Consider the following 13,865-nt stretch of genomic DNA (forward strand, 5'->3'; position numbering starts at 1 on the left):
AATAGATTTACTTTGAGTAAGCAAGACTTCTCAAAAATTTTTTCCTTTTAATTAATGAAAACCGCACCTAGCCAAAGTTTTCTAAATTTTATATACATACAAATGAAATTCGAATGAGTATTTTTCCAATATACCAAACCTGGTTGTTTTCAAAAAATTAATTTAAAAATAAGTACAACATGCATAGGTTATTCCACATCACATGCTTTATTTGGACTTAAACACTTATAATTTCATTCTAAACACTTGGTTGACATACATTTTGATGTATGTAGTTAGGCTATACAGAATATACAAACCAAAGCTGTATGAATAATACATAGGTTTTTCAAAAATTATGTCTCATAAAGAATACAGAGAAAGGAAAAATAACCACACATCCAGTACCTCAGAACTACTAAAAAATAAAACTACAGAGATGTAAAATATAAACAAGTCAAAGAACACACAAATTATCATCCTTGAAAAAAGAAATTACAGGCCAGCATCTGCCATTCTTTGAAGAACTAAAATTACTAAAGAAAACATAAATTTATTACAAAGCTAACTATGAGTGTACTAATACGTGAAGCAGTATAATTCTACATTAACAAGTTCTTCCACAACGTAAAGTAATCTTGCTAATTGGTAATCTCTAATCCTATCAAGTATGAATTTAACTACTGACTTTAATAACTGGTAGCCTCATTTCTGGCATACAATATGAAATGACATATAATTTTATTAAATTCAAAGTACTCTAAATAGCCAATTTTAAACTATCTGATAAAGATGTATGCAAAGGCCTTCTTAAAAAACAAGGCTATATGACTATAATAAAACTAGTTTACCAAGATTCAAATAACAAAATGGTTATATAAATGCATACATTATACTTCCTAAGTAAAAACCATCAAATCAAAGATCACAAAAATATTACCACAAAGTAAAGTCATAGTTTTTCACCACTCATCTTTGTCCCTGCATCTTCAGTACAGCTGTCTAATTCAGCAAGATCACTTTTTGATTCGGTATGGCTTTCCTGCATTGTCACTGGGTTTCCAGCATCACTGTTCGAAGAAGTAGCTGTAGCAGCTTGTTCAGCAGGGTTTTCTTCTCCCTCTACTTTAGCTAGCCTGTAACTAGTCAGCATCTCCTCCAGAAGTTGTCGGTAGTTTCCCCTATGATTAATTCTCATTTGCCTGAGAGCTTCCACCAATTTCCCCTGTGATCCACTTTCCTCTGCTTCATCGGAGGCCTTTTTTTAAGATTCAAGACCCCAGTGTCAGTAGACAAACTAGGATATCACATGTATTTCATAACATATCACAGCAAAACACTCATTTCTCTACCATGAGTAATATAGTCTAAGAACGAGAACATTTCGTTAAATAAGTATCAAGTGTTACTTGTGTCAATTAACAAAATTTCCAATTGAAATATCTCAAGTAATTTTTAGCAAATGATCACGAACTAGTTTATGTTTTATTTCACATCGATATTTGAAGCTTAATCTGAAATTTACTTGGCTATTAAAATTCAACACCAACACAAGCATCTCCTAAAACTGACTTACTTAATTAAAAAAACAATAATTGGATATAATTATTTAGTACAAAAGGAAATTAGTGTTTAAAGCAATAGGAAAGGACAGAAAAGCAAGCCATTAGATTCTTCATTTCTGCTAAATGACAGGAAGGAGAGGAGATACAAAATGTAAAATTATATAAATTTAAACTAGATTTTGCGGGAATTGTAAAGCTTCTGTGGATAAAATTTCTATTTACTTTTTGTCTTTAAATATTTTACTAAAAACATCTCTAGATTAAAATAGACAGTCATTTTAATCATTATAATAAGATATGAATAGTAAACTACTCAATTCTTTTATATTTTATTGAATTTTGTAAAACCTACAGGTTTCTACAATAGTAGCTACTTAATCTTGTTTACAGAACAAGCTCTAATATCCAAGCTGATCATACTGATATGCTGACAGACTAAAAGCAAGTCAACCTTGTAATATGTGACTCCTGATGTGATGCGTTAGGGAGTACAAAGTTATGTCCTGTGTTCTTGCCGAAAATGTTTAATATGACTCTAATAAAGCTAAGTCCCAATTTACAGGAAAACAGGGAATAAAGAATCACGTGAAAGGGCACCACAAGGAAACAATCATATGATCCAGAATGTAGGACATCCTATAAAAAGCTGGCTTAGACTCTTCATGTTCAGTGTTAATGGGAAAAAAAATTGGGAGCTTCATTAAAGGCTTGCTTAATGTGCTTGATTGGTAACAACTGGACTAGACCATGTAACAATTATAACAGTCATTCTATGGGCAACTGGGAAAATTTGGACTCAATATTAGATAATATTAAATTTATTATCAATTTTCTTAGGTATAATAATAATGTTATGGTTATGTATACAGAAAAATGTCCTCATTCTCAAGAGCTGCATGCCAAAATATTTACAGCTAAAATATTATATCTGCAATTTGCTGTCAAAGGTTCAGTCCCAAAAAAAAAAAGTCATCTACGTATACATAGAGAGAGAGAAAGCAAATACGGTAAAATGTTAAAACATGAGTCTAGGTAGAAGGTGTACAGGTGTTCACTTTATTATTTCAATTTTTCTATATGTTTGGAAGTTTTCATCATAAAGTGTTGGGAAAATAAAATACAAAAAGGTTACTGATACAGATGATCTGTTACAAACTCTTAACCATCTTTGGAGGCTGTTACTCTATAATTCTACAACAAAGATAATACTACTATAACCACATAATAAATGGCAATGTTTATTAGAAAAATCAGAGCACTGGAATTTTTTTTTTAAATCGCCCCTGTGGCAAAAAGCAAGAGGTGATACTGTGTATAACATATGTTTTATGTGTAGGTATATGTGTGTTCTGTCCATATTTTTTAGGATATTATTATGTAAAATGTCTGGGAAGAAAGGAAATACAGCAATATAAAAATGATAATAATGGGTAGTGAAGTTTCAGAAGCTTTATTTTTCTTTGAATTCTCCAATTTTCTACATCAAGCATATTAACTATCAAAATAACTTTTTTTAATTTGCAAAATTTATTGTGTGGAGAGAACATAATAAAGTGTGCTCTCTGTTAAGATTTTTCTCTTTTTTCCCCCCTTACCTTTCCTTCTGTACTAAATAAATGTTATTTCCCTAAATAAAGTTTCTCATTTGAATCTACTCAGGAAAGGTTAAGATGGAACAATGAGATAAATGCTTGCTAGTCGTAAACCTTATCAGTCTTTAATCAGGTCTACCAAAAGGAAATTTTCTATTTGAGAGTATATCACAAAGAACTTTTAATGAAGGGCATAAGACTCCTCTCTGCTCTCCAAATAAAAACCCCTCAAACCAACAACTCCCTTTGACAACTCCCTAGGACACAAAAAAAATCTGCTTCAAGTGGACAGTTACACATAGAGAGCTCAACCTTGGTTTTACATCAGAATCACCTGTAGAATTTTCAAAATTATACAGATGCCAAAGCTCCATCCCATGATATTCATATTCAGTGGGTTGGGGTGATTTTCTTAAAGCCTGATAGGTGATTCTGATACACGGCAAAGGTTGAGAACCACTGATAAACTGTCTTACTTCTTTGAGCTTATTGATACGGTTGGATCAAAGGTTGTTGTATTTGGATGTATCTCACTCTCCATCTGACACATTTATTATTACAGTAATCATCTGTTTCTGTGAATTGCTGTAATAGTGGTAGTTGGGGAGAGAAAAGTAGTTGCTTTATAAAAAACACATTAAAACCCAAACTGTAAATTAAGTAGGGATGGATTTACAATGGCCAATTGAAAAGAATTTGAGTTAATGACCACATTTAAGTCATTTTATATTATAGCAAATTACAGTTTCTTATTGTGCTAGATAGACAATGGATGGGTGAAACCTCTTCCCCAGCCATTTCATTTGATTCCTCAAAATAATGTTATACAACTCTCCCATGGATTCTCATTAATATCAGAAAAGGAATCTATTGTTTAGCTGCACCTTCTTTACCTGAATTCACACACAAAGCACATCACGTTTATAGATTTACCACAGCAATTAATTCCACCTTGCAACTGTTCACAAGTCTCTCCAAATCTCTGTAAAATCTCTGAGATAAAGATAATTTCGATTCCTTTCTGTATCCTCCCTACCACCTAGAGAAGGAAAATTAATGCCTGTGGCTAAGAACTTTATATACATAATCTCATTTAATCCTTACAGGTACCCTACGTAATAGATACTGCAACTCTAGTTTTTATAAGTGAAGAAACTAAGGCTCAGAAAGATTTAAGTTATTGGTCAGGGTAACAATGCTAGTAAGTGACAGAACTCAGATTTCTGTACAGGTGTAATTAACATCAATGTCCCTCTGAATGTTCTTTTGAATACACTATGGTAACAGTTGTTGCATACTAAGTGCCTCATATAAATAGACACTTACTAAATAAATATTGGTTAAAATTATTGTAGAACTGGACCACAAATTATTTCATATTGAAGTCTATAATGCATTTCCTTGTCACAGAAAAATTAATAAAATTATAGGACAAAAAAATCATATTAGATGGGATGTTTTAAATTATTCTGCAAAATAAATTTAAGGCAATTACAGAAATGGGAATTTAGGACTTTTCCCTCAGATTTTGTTTTTAAGGTTTTACTGTCATCTAGACTTACACAGCTTGAGAATCAAATTTCTCATTATGAAAACACTGCCTTACACCAAAGAAGACACAGGAATATGGATACATCAAGCAGAGGGCAAAGAGAAGGGGGGAAAAATTTTTTTAAATGGAATTTAACTAGCTAATATTTATTTGCAGCAATTTTTAAAAAATAGTTGTCATTAGTGAAATTCTTCAAATGATTAGCTAAAACAGTGGAGAGAAAGTGAAGAATGCTAGTATATTTACTATGTTTTTTGGAGTCCCATGCCCTGCTTATCAGGTTAAAAATAATTTTTAGAAGATTCTCAAATATGACTTCATGAGATACAATTAACAGTGACTAATAAAGAATCTAATAAATTATGTTATCTTCAAGGATCATGTAAACTTCAATCAATCTGAAATAATTTTAAAAAGTCACTTAAATGGTCAAGACCACATAGCTACAAGAAGTGGTATGTCAAATGACACCTTAAAAAATAGTGACTAGGGCTTCCCTGGTGGCGCAGTGGTTGAGAGTCCGCCTGCCGATGCAGGGGACACAGGTTCATGCCCCGGTCCGGGAAGATCCCACATGCCACGGAGCGGCTGGGCCCGTGAGCCATGGCTGCTGAGCCTGCGCCTCCGGAGCCTGTGCTCCGCAACGGGAGAGGCCACAACAGTGAGAGGCCCGCGTACCGCAAAAAAAAAAAAAAAAAAGAATAAAAAAAAAATAGTGACTAAAATTAGTGCATTTTCAAACAGTGTAGGTAGGTCTTCTCCATAAAAATGCTTTGATAAGTGAAAAAGTAAACAAGAAACAATTTACAAAAAACCTAGTATTCACAAAATCCTAAAACTGTGATATAAAAATATAATTGATCTATTTGAAATAAAATTTAGAAGAAAACTGTATATAAAACTTAATAATGTGAAAACAGAACAGGGAGATTTTGGGGGGCTTTTGTCCTGTCTTCCCTCCCCTTCTCAAAATCCAAATGCCTTAAAATGTTTTTTTAGTTAGAATAAAAATGAGTATTTAAATGAAAAATAACTAATAAGACACTGGGCTTCACTACTTAGTCTCAACAAGTTTATAAAATATTCCTCATCAAAACACAGAGTATTTTAAGACTATTAAACATGAGATTCACTAAAGAACGGGAAATGATTTTTCTTGCACAACAGACAGAGGTGGGGGTACAGACACATATGTAATCTCTAAATATCTTAGAAAGGCTGCATGGAAAGGTGTAAAGGGAATAGTTTTTGGAGTCATTCTGAGTTAGATTCAAATTCTGGCTACTCGATTTATCTAGCTTTGCAACCTGGGCAAGCTACTCTGCACCAATTCTTAGTCTTCTCTGTAAGAGAAGGGTGTTGAGGAGATTACCTATAACTAATATTTAGATATAGATATATAGATATGACTTAGCACAAGTAGGAGTTGGGTAAATACAAGTTCCCCCTTTATCATTGGAAAATCATCAACTTACATAGCTACCTGATCAGTGGTATACTGATTCAAAAGCATCTTAAGTCTCCATTGAGGGAAGAAGTGAACCTTTTGGCATGGAAAATATAAAGCTCAAAAAATAAACTTTCCTTCTAATTAGTAACCTCATATTATTTTTTAAAATACATGACTTAAAGATAGTCTTAGCCATATATACACTACCAAATGTAAAATAGATAGCTAGTGGGAAGCAGTTGCATAGCACAGGGACATCAGCTAGGTGCTTTGTGACCACCTAGAGGGGTGGAATAGGGAGAGTGGGAGGGAGGCTCAAGAAGGAGGGGATACAGGGATATATGGGTACATACAGGTGATTCACTTTGTTATACAGAGGAAGCTACCACAATACTGTAAAGTAATTACATTCCAATAAAGATGTAAAAAAAAAAAAAAGATAGTCTTGCAAACTACTAGAAAGAAAGAAACAGAAATATTTCTAACTTAACTAGTATTTATTGAGCTCTCAGTGTATGCCAGGTGAGAGAGCTCAGCACTGCTGTAGGTGCTGTGATATAGCCATAAACAAATCAGATGAAGTCCCAGATCCCAAAGAATTTAAATTCTAGTAATAAAACCAGACTAGCATTTTTTTAGATAAACAAGGACTTACTGTATAGCATAGGGAACTATATTCAATATCTTATAATACCCTATAACGGAAAAGAATCTGAAAAAGAATATATATATGTAAATACATAAACAAAACAGAAAACTGTGTATCACTTTGCTGTACACCTAAAACTAACCCAACACTGTAAATCAACTATTCTTCAATTAAAAACAAGCTAACTAGCATTTTAAAAGAAGGGCAGTCGGGGGAGGGGGGATTCCAGAGCCCTACCTTATATAACAACTTAAAGCAAAATGCAGTTTTACTTTTTCTGATCCTCTGGGTGATTATTCTTTTGGGAGTCACAGACTCCTCTGAGGAACTAATGAAAACCACAGACTTACTCTAAATCATTAAATAATGTGTATGCACACACATAAATACATTTGCAAAAACTTTTGGGGGATTCACGAACCCCTTTATTAAGAATTCATGCTTAACTCTTTTCTACAGATTTTGATTTTAAAGCTGGGAAAATATCAGTATTGCTTATATTAAGAAGACTGAACATATTCCAGAAAGTTGAACTAAAAAACAAAAATTTAGTAAAGCAACTTAAGAAGAGTCCCCTAAATAATGAACTTTCTGAATATATTTTAAATGATTTACTTTGACTTATATCCAACTGAGCTTTTAAAAATACTTTTATTAATCAAAAGATTTTTTTAATATAAGAAAAATGAATAAATCCCTATTTCTAATGGTACTACTTATAGGCATTCACAGCAGAACAATTCTATCTTGGACATAAAGTAGACATTTTAGGAATCTAAATAATCTCTGATTTACTCTGATGAGCATTCATTTTTTTAAAAATATCTGAATAAAAAATTATTTTTGTTATTTAAAAAAATAACACCTCCCAACTCTCTCCTCCTCTGTATTTCTACCATACCTCTGTCTTTCCCATTCTGCAAGTTAACTACATCAGCCCCTGCCACTGTGTACTTCCTGGCAGCATCTTCCGCATGGCACGGATCTAACCAAGCTGAGAAGCATTTATGGAGCACTTCTGTGTCTAACTCACTGCTATCGTAGGTAAAGTTAAGAGCTAAGAATTTAATCAAACCTCTATAAGTTCTTCAGTTTTCTGTTTCTTTTGTACTTTTTAGTACATTTCTTCTACTTGTGATTATGGTTCAACATTTTTCTAAGATTGTGATTATTCTGAAAGGGTAAAGTAATGTTTCCCAAAATAGGATTCTGGGCTGCAAAAGTGAGTTTTTACAGTAAACAAGGAAGTTTCTCTAATCCACACATCTATCTACTAATGATGAGTTTATACTTATCATCTCTGTGATCATTTCACAACTACTTGACTTCCAGCATCTCTTTAATCTAATATTGCATATGTTTCTAACAGATTAAAATACCAGATACTCCTTTGAGTCTGTCATTCTTATGCTGCAAACACAGGGTGGCTCTACACTCTAAAATACAAAGTTCAAAAGGTGTGTCCAGTCTCTTCACAAATACTTCTGGCATCCTGAATTCTTATTTTTCACCATAGCAATTCTCTGCTCTAGCCAAAACGATGTCCTCTCTTTCAAAGATAGCTTAAACTTTGTTCTTGCCTTGACCATCCATGTGAACTATCATCATCCTCCTTTACTTTCTGCCATTCAAACCATTCTTCAAAACCAATCTTTTCTCTGAAAATCTGACTTCCCAAGCAATCACTGTACAATTCACATGGCAATTAATCACATTCTATATTTTGTCATTTCTTTTTATCCTTTAGTAAATGATGTGAAACCCTTTTATTAATTAATTTGTATGTTTATATCTACACTGCCAGGTGCATTGAGAGTAGGGATGGGGGACCATGCCTTGTTTCATAGTCTCCTCCCATATCAATTCATTACACGGTGGATTGTCAGTGTTTAGTCTTAGAAAGCTTATATATAAAGGTGATTAACTACACATCCCCTTAATTTATAGTCATATAATAATGGTCTTTAAGGCCAGTTTTATATCCTGAGCATCTCTTCTGAGTTTCATGGTTCTGTTGCCTATTTATTCACTGTTTATATAGCTACTATGTACAATAAGTATTTTCTATTTTTTAAAAAAGTTTAAAATTCATCCTTGGTAGATGTTAAACAGAAATTCTGGGTTACAAACTTTTTTTTTTGGAGTAAAAGCTGCCAACGTTCTTGAGAGACCAAGAAATCCAGCAAGTATATTATGAAATAATTTTTTCAGATTACACACTGGGGTTGCATTTTCAAACACATGAGGGAACAGGAGTACTTACATGGCTAATAATGAATCAATAACTATTTGAGGTCTCATTTCCTCCAAACCTGGTGATGGGTGCTGTGTGGAACCTATAATCTAGCTGAAGAGGTAAGACTCTCTTTACTCTACCTCCCAATTACTACCATCTTTTTAGTTGTATCAACATCTTATCCTCACTTGTTTGGTTTAGGGTTCTTCAAATGCATCACATGACATATCTTTATTTTTAATTTCCACATCTTTGTATACAATTCTTAATACTTTAAGGGACGTGCCACAAAAGAGTCTCAGAATCACTGCTCCAGGCCAAGGTATAAATTCTGTTATTAGCAATATATAGTATCATTTATTCAACTAACTAAAATGCATTAATTATAAAAATTACCCTTTTTATCAGTATAACTTTTATTGTTAAGAAAAAAGAAATTATATGATATTGCTGTACAATAATGAACCCTGGAAAACAATGCAATTGAGATGATACATAATTTCTACCAGTGGCTGATGTCTCTCTCAAGACCTGCCAAGAGGAGCTAGAGACTTGGAGGGTGAGTCTATTTCTTCTCAACAAGTTTCATTACTATGTTTGGCTCCCTTAAATCTCTGAAGCATACATGTTAAAATTAAGTTGTTCATTTTTAGATGCCCAAAAACTTGAAAACTCATAATCTGTCTCTGATTGAAAACTCATAACTTGTCTATGAGAAAACAGTTAGTTGAATTACTGACTTTGAAATTTAGGGCAGTTTTTTTAAAAAGGACACTGTTTTGCCTGCTCATACTAGTATTAAAATAAAACAAAAAACTTACACAGGAGCAGCTGATCAGTATTTCTAAGGAAGGTAAAGGGACAAAGAGTTTTGCTCTGATGAAGCACAGCAGGATACAACAAAATGGTTATCCCAGTTCAACAGATATACCCACAGCACAACAAGAATGTTAAAAATGAATTATCCTCAGGTGTTCAACTGGGCACAAAGGGGCACTGAAAGGTAAAGGTCTACTCTTTAAAATAATAACATCACTATTGCTAACTTCCAGTGATGCTAACAGCCTGCTGGAGGAGAAATTGACATATTTAAAAGCACATTCTTTGTTTGCCTCAAAATTAATATTTAAGGGAGAAAGAGAAGGAAAGGCAGACATACAGGGAAGAAGTAAGTACAGCCCACACAAAAAGGTATTTGATGCCCATTAAATGAAAACAAACCTATCTACAAAACAGAACTTTATCTCTACCTTCCACTTCAATATATTTCCTTTAATTTTAACTGACTCCTTAAAACGAAAAGCAGTCATAATTTCCAGTATTTGTATTATAAAATTATTTAAAATACTTAAGAAATAAAATAAAGCTTACCCCATCACTTTCTCTATGTGGATTCAGCCTACTATAAACAGCTTCAATAACATTGCGCCTAAAAAGAAATATGCTTTAGTTTTATTAAATTACATACAGTTGTTAAGCTTCTGAGTATTTTAAATACTACTTCGTATCTTAACTACACTCAAAAATTAATTGCTTCATTAAATACCTGCCAAGAACATAATATCTGCATTTCACTCAGAACTTGATCCTGCACAATCCATTTGTTCTCATTTACCAAGGAAAGAAGGACCTTCATCCTCAAACAGTATAATAAATAATGCCTTGAAAAGAAAATCTCTTCTCGATGAAATTTTAGAGTTCTTCTCTAGTATAAGAACTATCAACCCATTTCATCTTTAGATAATTGATGTACTTCTTACCAAAAATTATTTAATTACTAACTATAAATGAAGTCAAAATTTGTTCTTTTTCTTCTACTTACTTGCCGGCAAGACCTCCCCCAGGAGGCAAATTCGGGATATTTTCTGCAGACAAGATGCGCATGACATGGGCAAGATCAGGCATTCCTTCCTCACCAGACTTCTCCATAATTTCTGTAGGTTTTTAAAAAGAGTTCCTAAATTAATGTGATAACTCAGAATTCACACAGTGAAACAAGAGGTACTATTTGGTAGTACCTATTTTAAAATATAAAATGCAAATATTACCTTACTATCACAACACAAGGAACAAAAAAAGTAAGATAAAAAGTTATTTGCATATATATACTCATTTTAGCATTATTCATAAAAGCAGAAACTGGAACAAATTAAATGTCCAATAAAAGGACAGTTAAGAAAATTTTGGTATAGCCACTGAGTGAAATGGTTTATAATCAGTAAAAATGATCCCTATGAGCACAGCACAGCCACATGGAAAAACACTTTTGATCTATTATTTTATGTAAAAATGTAAAAGTTATTAATGCTATAATTACAGTAAAACAAAAGCAATGGAAAGATAAGGACTATAAGAAGGGAAAAATTAAAAACTGTTTTATAGGTTTTTTGATACTTAGTTGTGTTCCACAATTTATTTAAAACAGAAAAGGAAAACAAATCTCAGAACTTGCTAATACTTAGAACAAAATAAAACATTTCCATGTTTCACTTATATTTACAATTTATGGAAAACAGATTTTTAAAGCATGATCATTTGGCCAGTATTAAGACATAAAATCCTCAAAAATCAGACAACAGCAAACTTACTTTTAAGACAACAAAAAAGCAGAGTCCTAAGCAGACCTCAAGATGCAAACTCCAAACTGTTTCCCATGTGTCCCTCACAGGGACTTCACTGTGACCTTGATTTTCACTGCTCCCATTCAACTCTGCTCCGACTCCTACCTGTATCTCCAAAGGTGCTATTCAAAGAAACCTTCTAGATTTTCACATATACTTCCTCCCTTGGTTTGCAACACTTTTTACATCAATCCAACCAGCCTCTTTGTATGGTTAAAGTGTATTTATACTTCAGGTTTCAACTTTATGTGTCACTTTCTCAAATTCTTCTCTGACCCACACCTGGCATAGGTGTATTGCTAGATACTACAACTGTACATGATATTTACTAGATCACGGACTGCAAGCTTCATGAAGGCAGGACTGTAATTTTTCTATGTTACACTTGTATCTCTACAGTGCAGCGTTTCTCAGCCTCAGCACTACTGATGTTTTTGACAATTTTTTGTGAAGGCTGTCCTATGCATTGCAGAATGTTAAGCAATATCCTGGCCTCACTCACTGGACGCTAGTGGTACCCTCTCAGTCTGAGACCAAAAGTGTCTCCAGACATTGCCACATGTCTCATGAGGGACAAAATCCATCCTCCTCCCCACACCGGCCACTGAGAACCACTGCAGTCTAGCACTTCACCAGCCAATTTTCACAACCCACTGGTGCCCCTGCAGTCCAGTCCTCCACCATCATCTGCCACCTGCTTTAATGCATGATTCCTAATTGGTCTCTTGGCTTCCTCTCTTGTCCACTCTTTACAATCTCTTCTTCACATGGCAACTGAGAGAGATCCTTCTAAAAGTCAGATCAAGGGACTTCCCTGGTGGCACCGTGGTTAAGAATCAGCCTGCCAATGCAGGGGACACGGGTTCGACCCCTGGTCTGGGAAGATCCCACATGCTGGGAAGCACCTATGCCCATGCGCCACAACTACTGAGCCTGCGCTCTAGAGCCCGTGAGCCACAACTACTGAGCCCGCATGCCACAACTACTGAAGCCTGCGCACCTAGAGCCCGTGCTCTGCCCCAAGAGAAGCCACTGCAATGAGAAGCACATGCACTGCAAAGAAAAACAGACCCCGCATTCCACTAGAGAAAGCCTGCACACAGCAACGAAGACCCAATGCAGCCAAAAATAAATAAATAAATAAAATAAATTTATATAAAAAAAAGGTCAGATCACGTCACTCTCACACTCTTCCAGTGACTTCCCAGCACCATTTGAATGAAGTCCAAAGACCTCATTTTAGTCTGCAGAGCCCTACATGATCTGCTTCTTAGCAATCTCTCTTCATCTTTCACTTTTCCACCAGCTCATTCTCATCTAGCCACACACTCTAAGCATATTCCCTCCTCAGTCCTTGTTGCTCCCTTTGCTGGAATGTTCCTCCCCAGATAGCCACTCTCTTCCATATATAGGTATCTGCTCAAATGTTTTTCCTCAGAGAACTGCCTAACCAATATTCCTTGTTACTGTTTGCTTACTGTTATTTTTCTTCTATTAAAAAAAAAAAGGTCTCTACTACGTTATAAACTCCATGAGATCAAGAATGTATTTCTTTTGTTTTCTGCTGCATTCCCAGTAACACACATGCTCAGGGACAGCTGAAGAAATGAATACATGTAGAAGGTATTCACCAAATATCTAATCAATTTAGGTTAAAGGCTATTCCCTGTTTAACATTATACCTCCCCTCTGCATTCCCAATAAAAACACATACAAAGACTTGCCAATACACACAATGATTTCACCTCAAAATTTTAATGTCAGATTACATGATCTAAAACCCTAATAGAAATATAATGCTCTTGAACAACGCTACCTTATAAAAAAGAAGTTAGGTACCAAGGCATATTGATTTGTAGTGGCTGCTTTTTCAATGATTTTTAAGTGTTTTTTGATTGAATGATTAATAATCAAGTATCTACCATAGCCCCCAAGACCATATCATATTATTACATATCTGTCATCTTTGCCATATAACATATATTTTGGAAACTTTAAAACTATACAGAAGAAAATTAATATTAAATGTTAACCCACATTGAGCTGAACTGACCACACATTTAAGAAATTAAAATTTAGGGGGCTTCCCTGGTGACACATTGGTTAAGAATCCACCTGCCAATGCAGGGGACATGGGTTCGAGCCCTGGTCCGGAAAGATCCCACATGCCGCGGAGCAAGTGAGCCCGTGCGCCACAACTACTGAGCTGCGCTCTAGAGCC

The 13,865-nt window shown here is 34.3% G+C and overlaps 1 protein-coding gene across 3 annotated transcripts in view; it reads right to left on the reverse strand.

Moving 5' to 3' along the window:
- PPM1B (protein phosphatase, Mg2+/Mn2+ dependent 1B) overlaps positions 1–13,865 on the reverse strand; it is an 80,568-nt gene that overhangs the window by 2,417 nt on the left and 64,286 nt on the right. For 2 of the 3 annotated variants that reach the window (XM_030857793.2, XM_030857790.2), the window contains exons 4-6: positions 10,846–10,957; positions 10,395–10,452; positions 185–1,237 (exon numbers count right to left, since the gene is read on the reverse strand). In XM_030857793.2, the coding sequence (XP_030713653.1) occupies positions 932–1,237; positions 10,395–10,452; positions 10,846–10,957 (476 nt within the window). In that variant the 3' untranslated portion in view covers positions 185–931. Of the gene's footprint in view, positions 1–184; positions 1,238–10,394; positions 10,453–10,845; positions 10,958–13,865 lie in introns of those variants that run through there. The other variant, XM_030857792.2, reaches the window with a different exon arrangement.

Source organism: Globicephala melas, chromosome 12 (genome assembly GCF_963455315.2).
Source record: "Globicephala melas chromosome 12, mGloMel1.2, whole genome shotgun sequence".
NCBI classification, from domain to species: Eukaryota; Metazoa; Chordata; class Mammalia; order Artiodactyla; family Delphinidae; genus Globicephala; species Globicephala melas.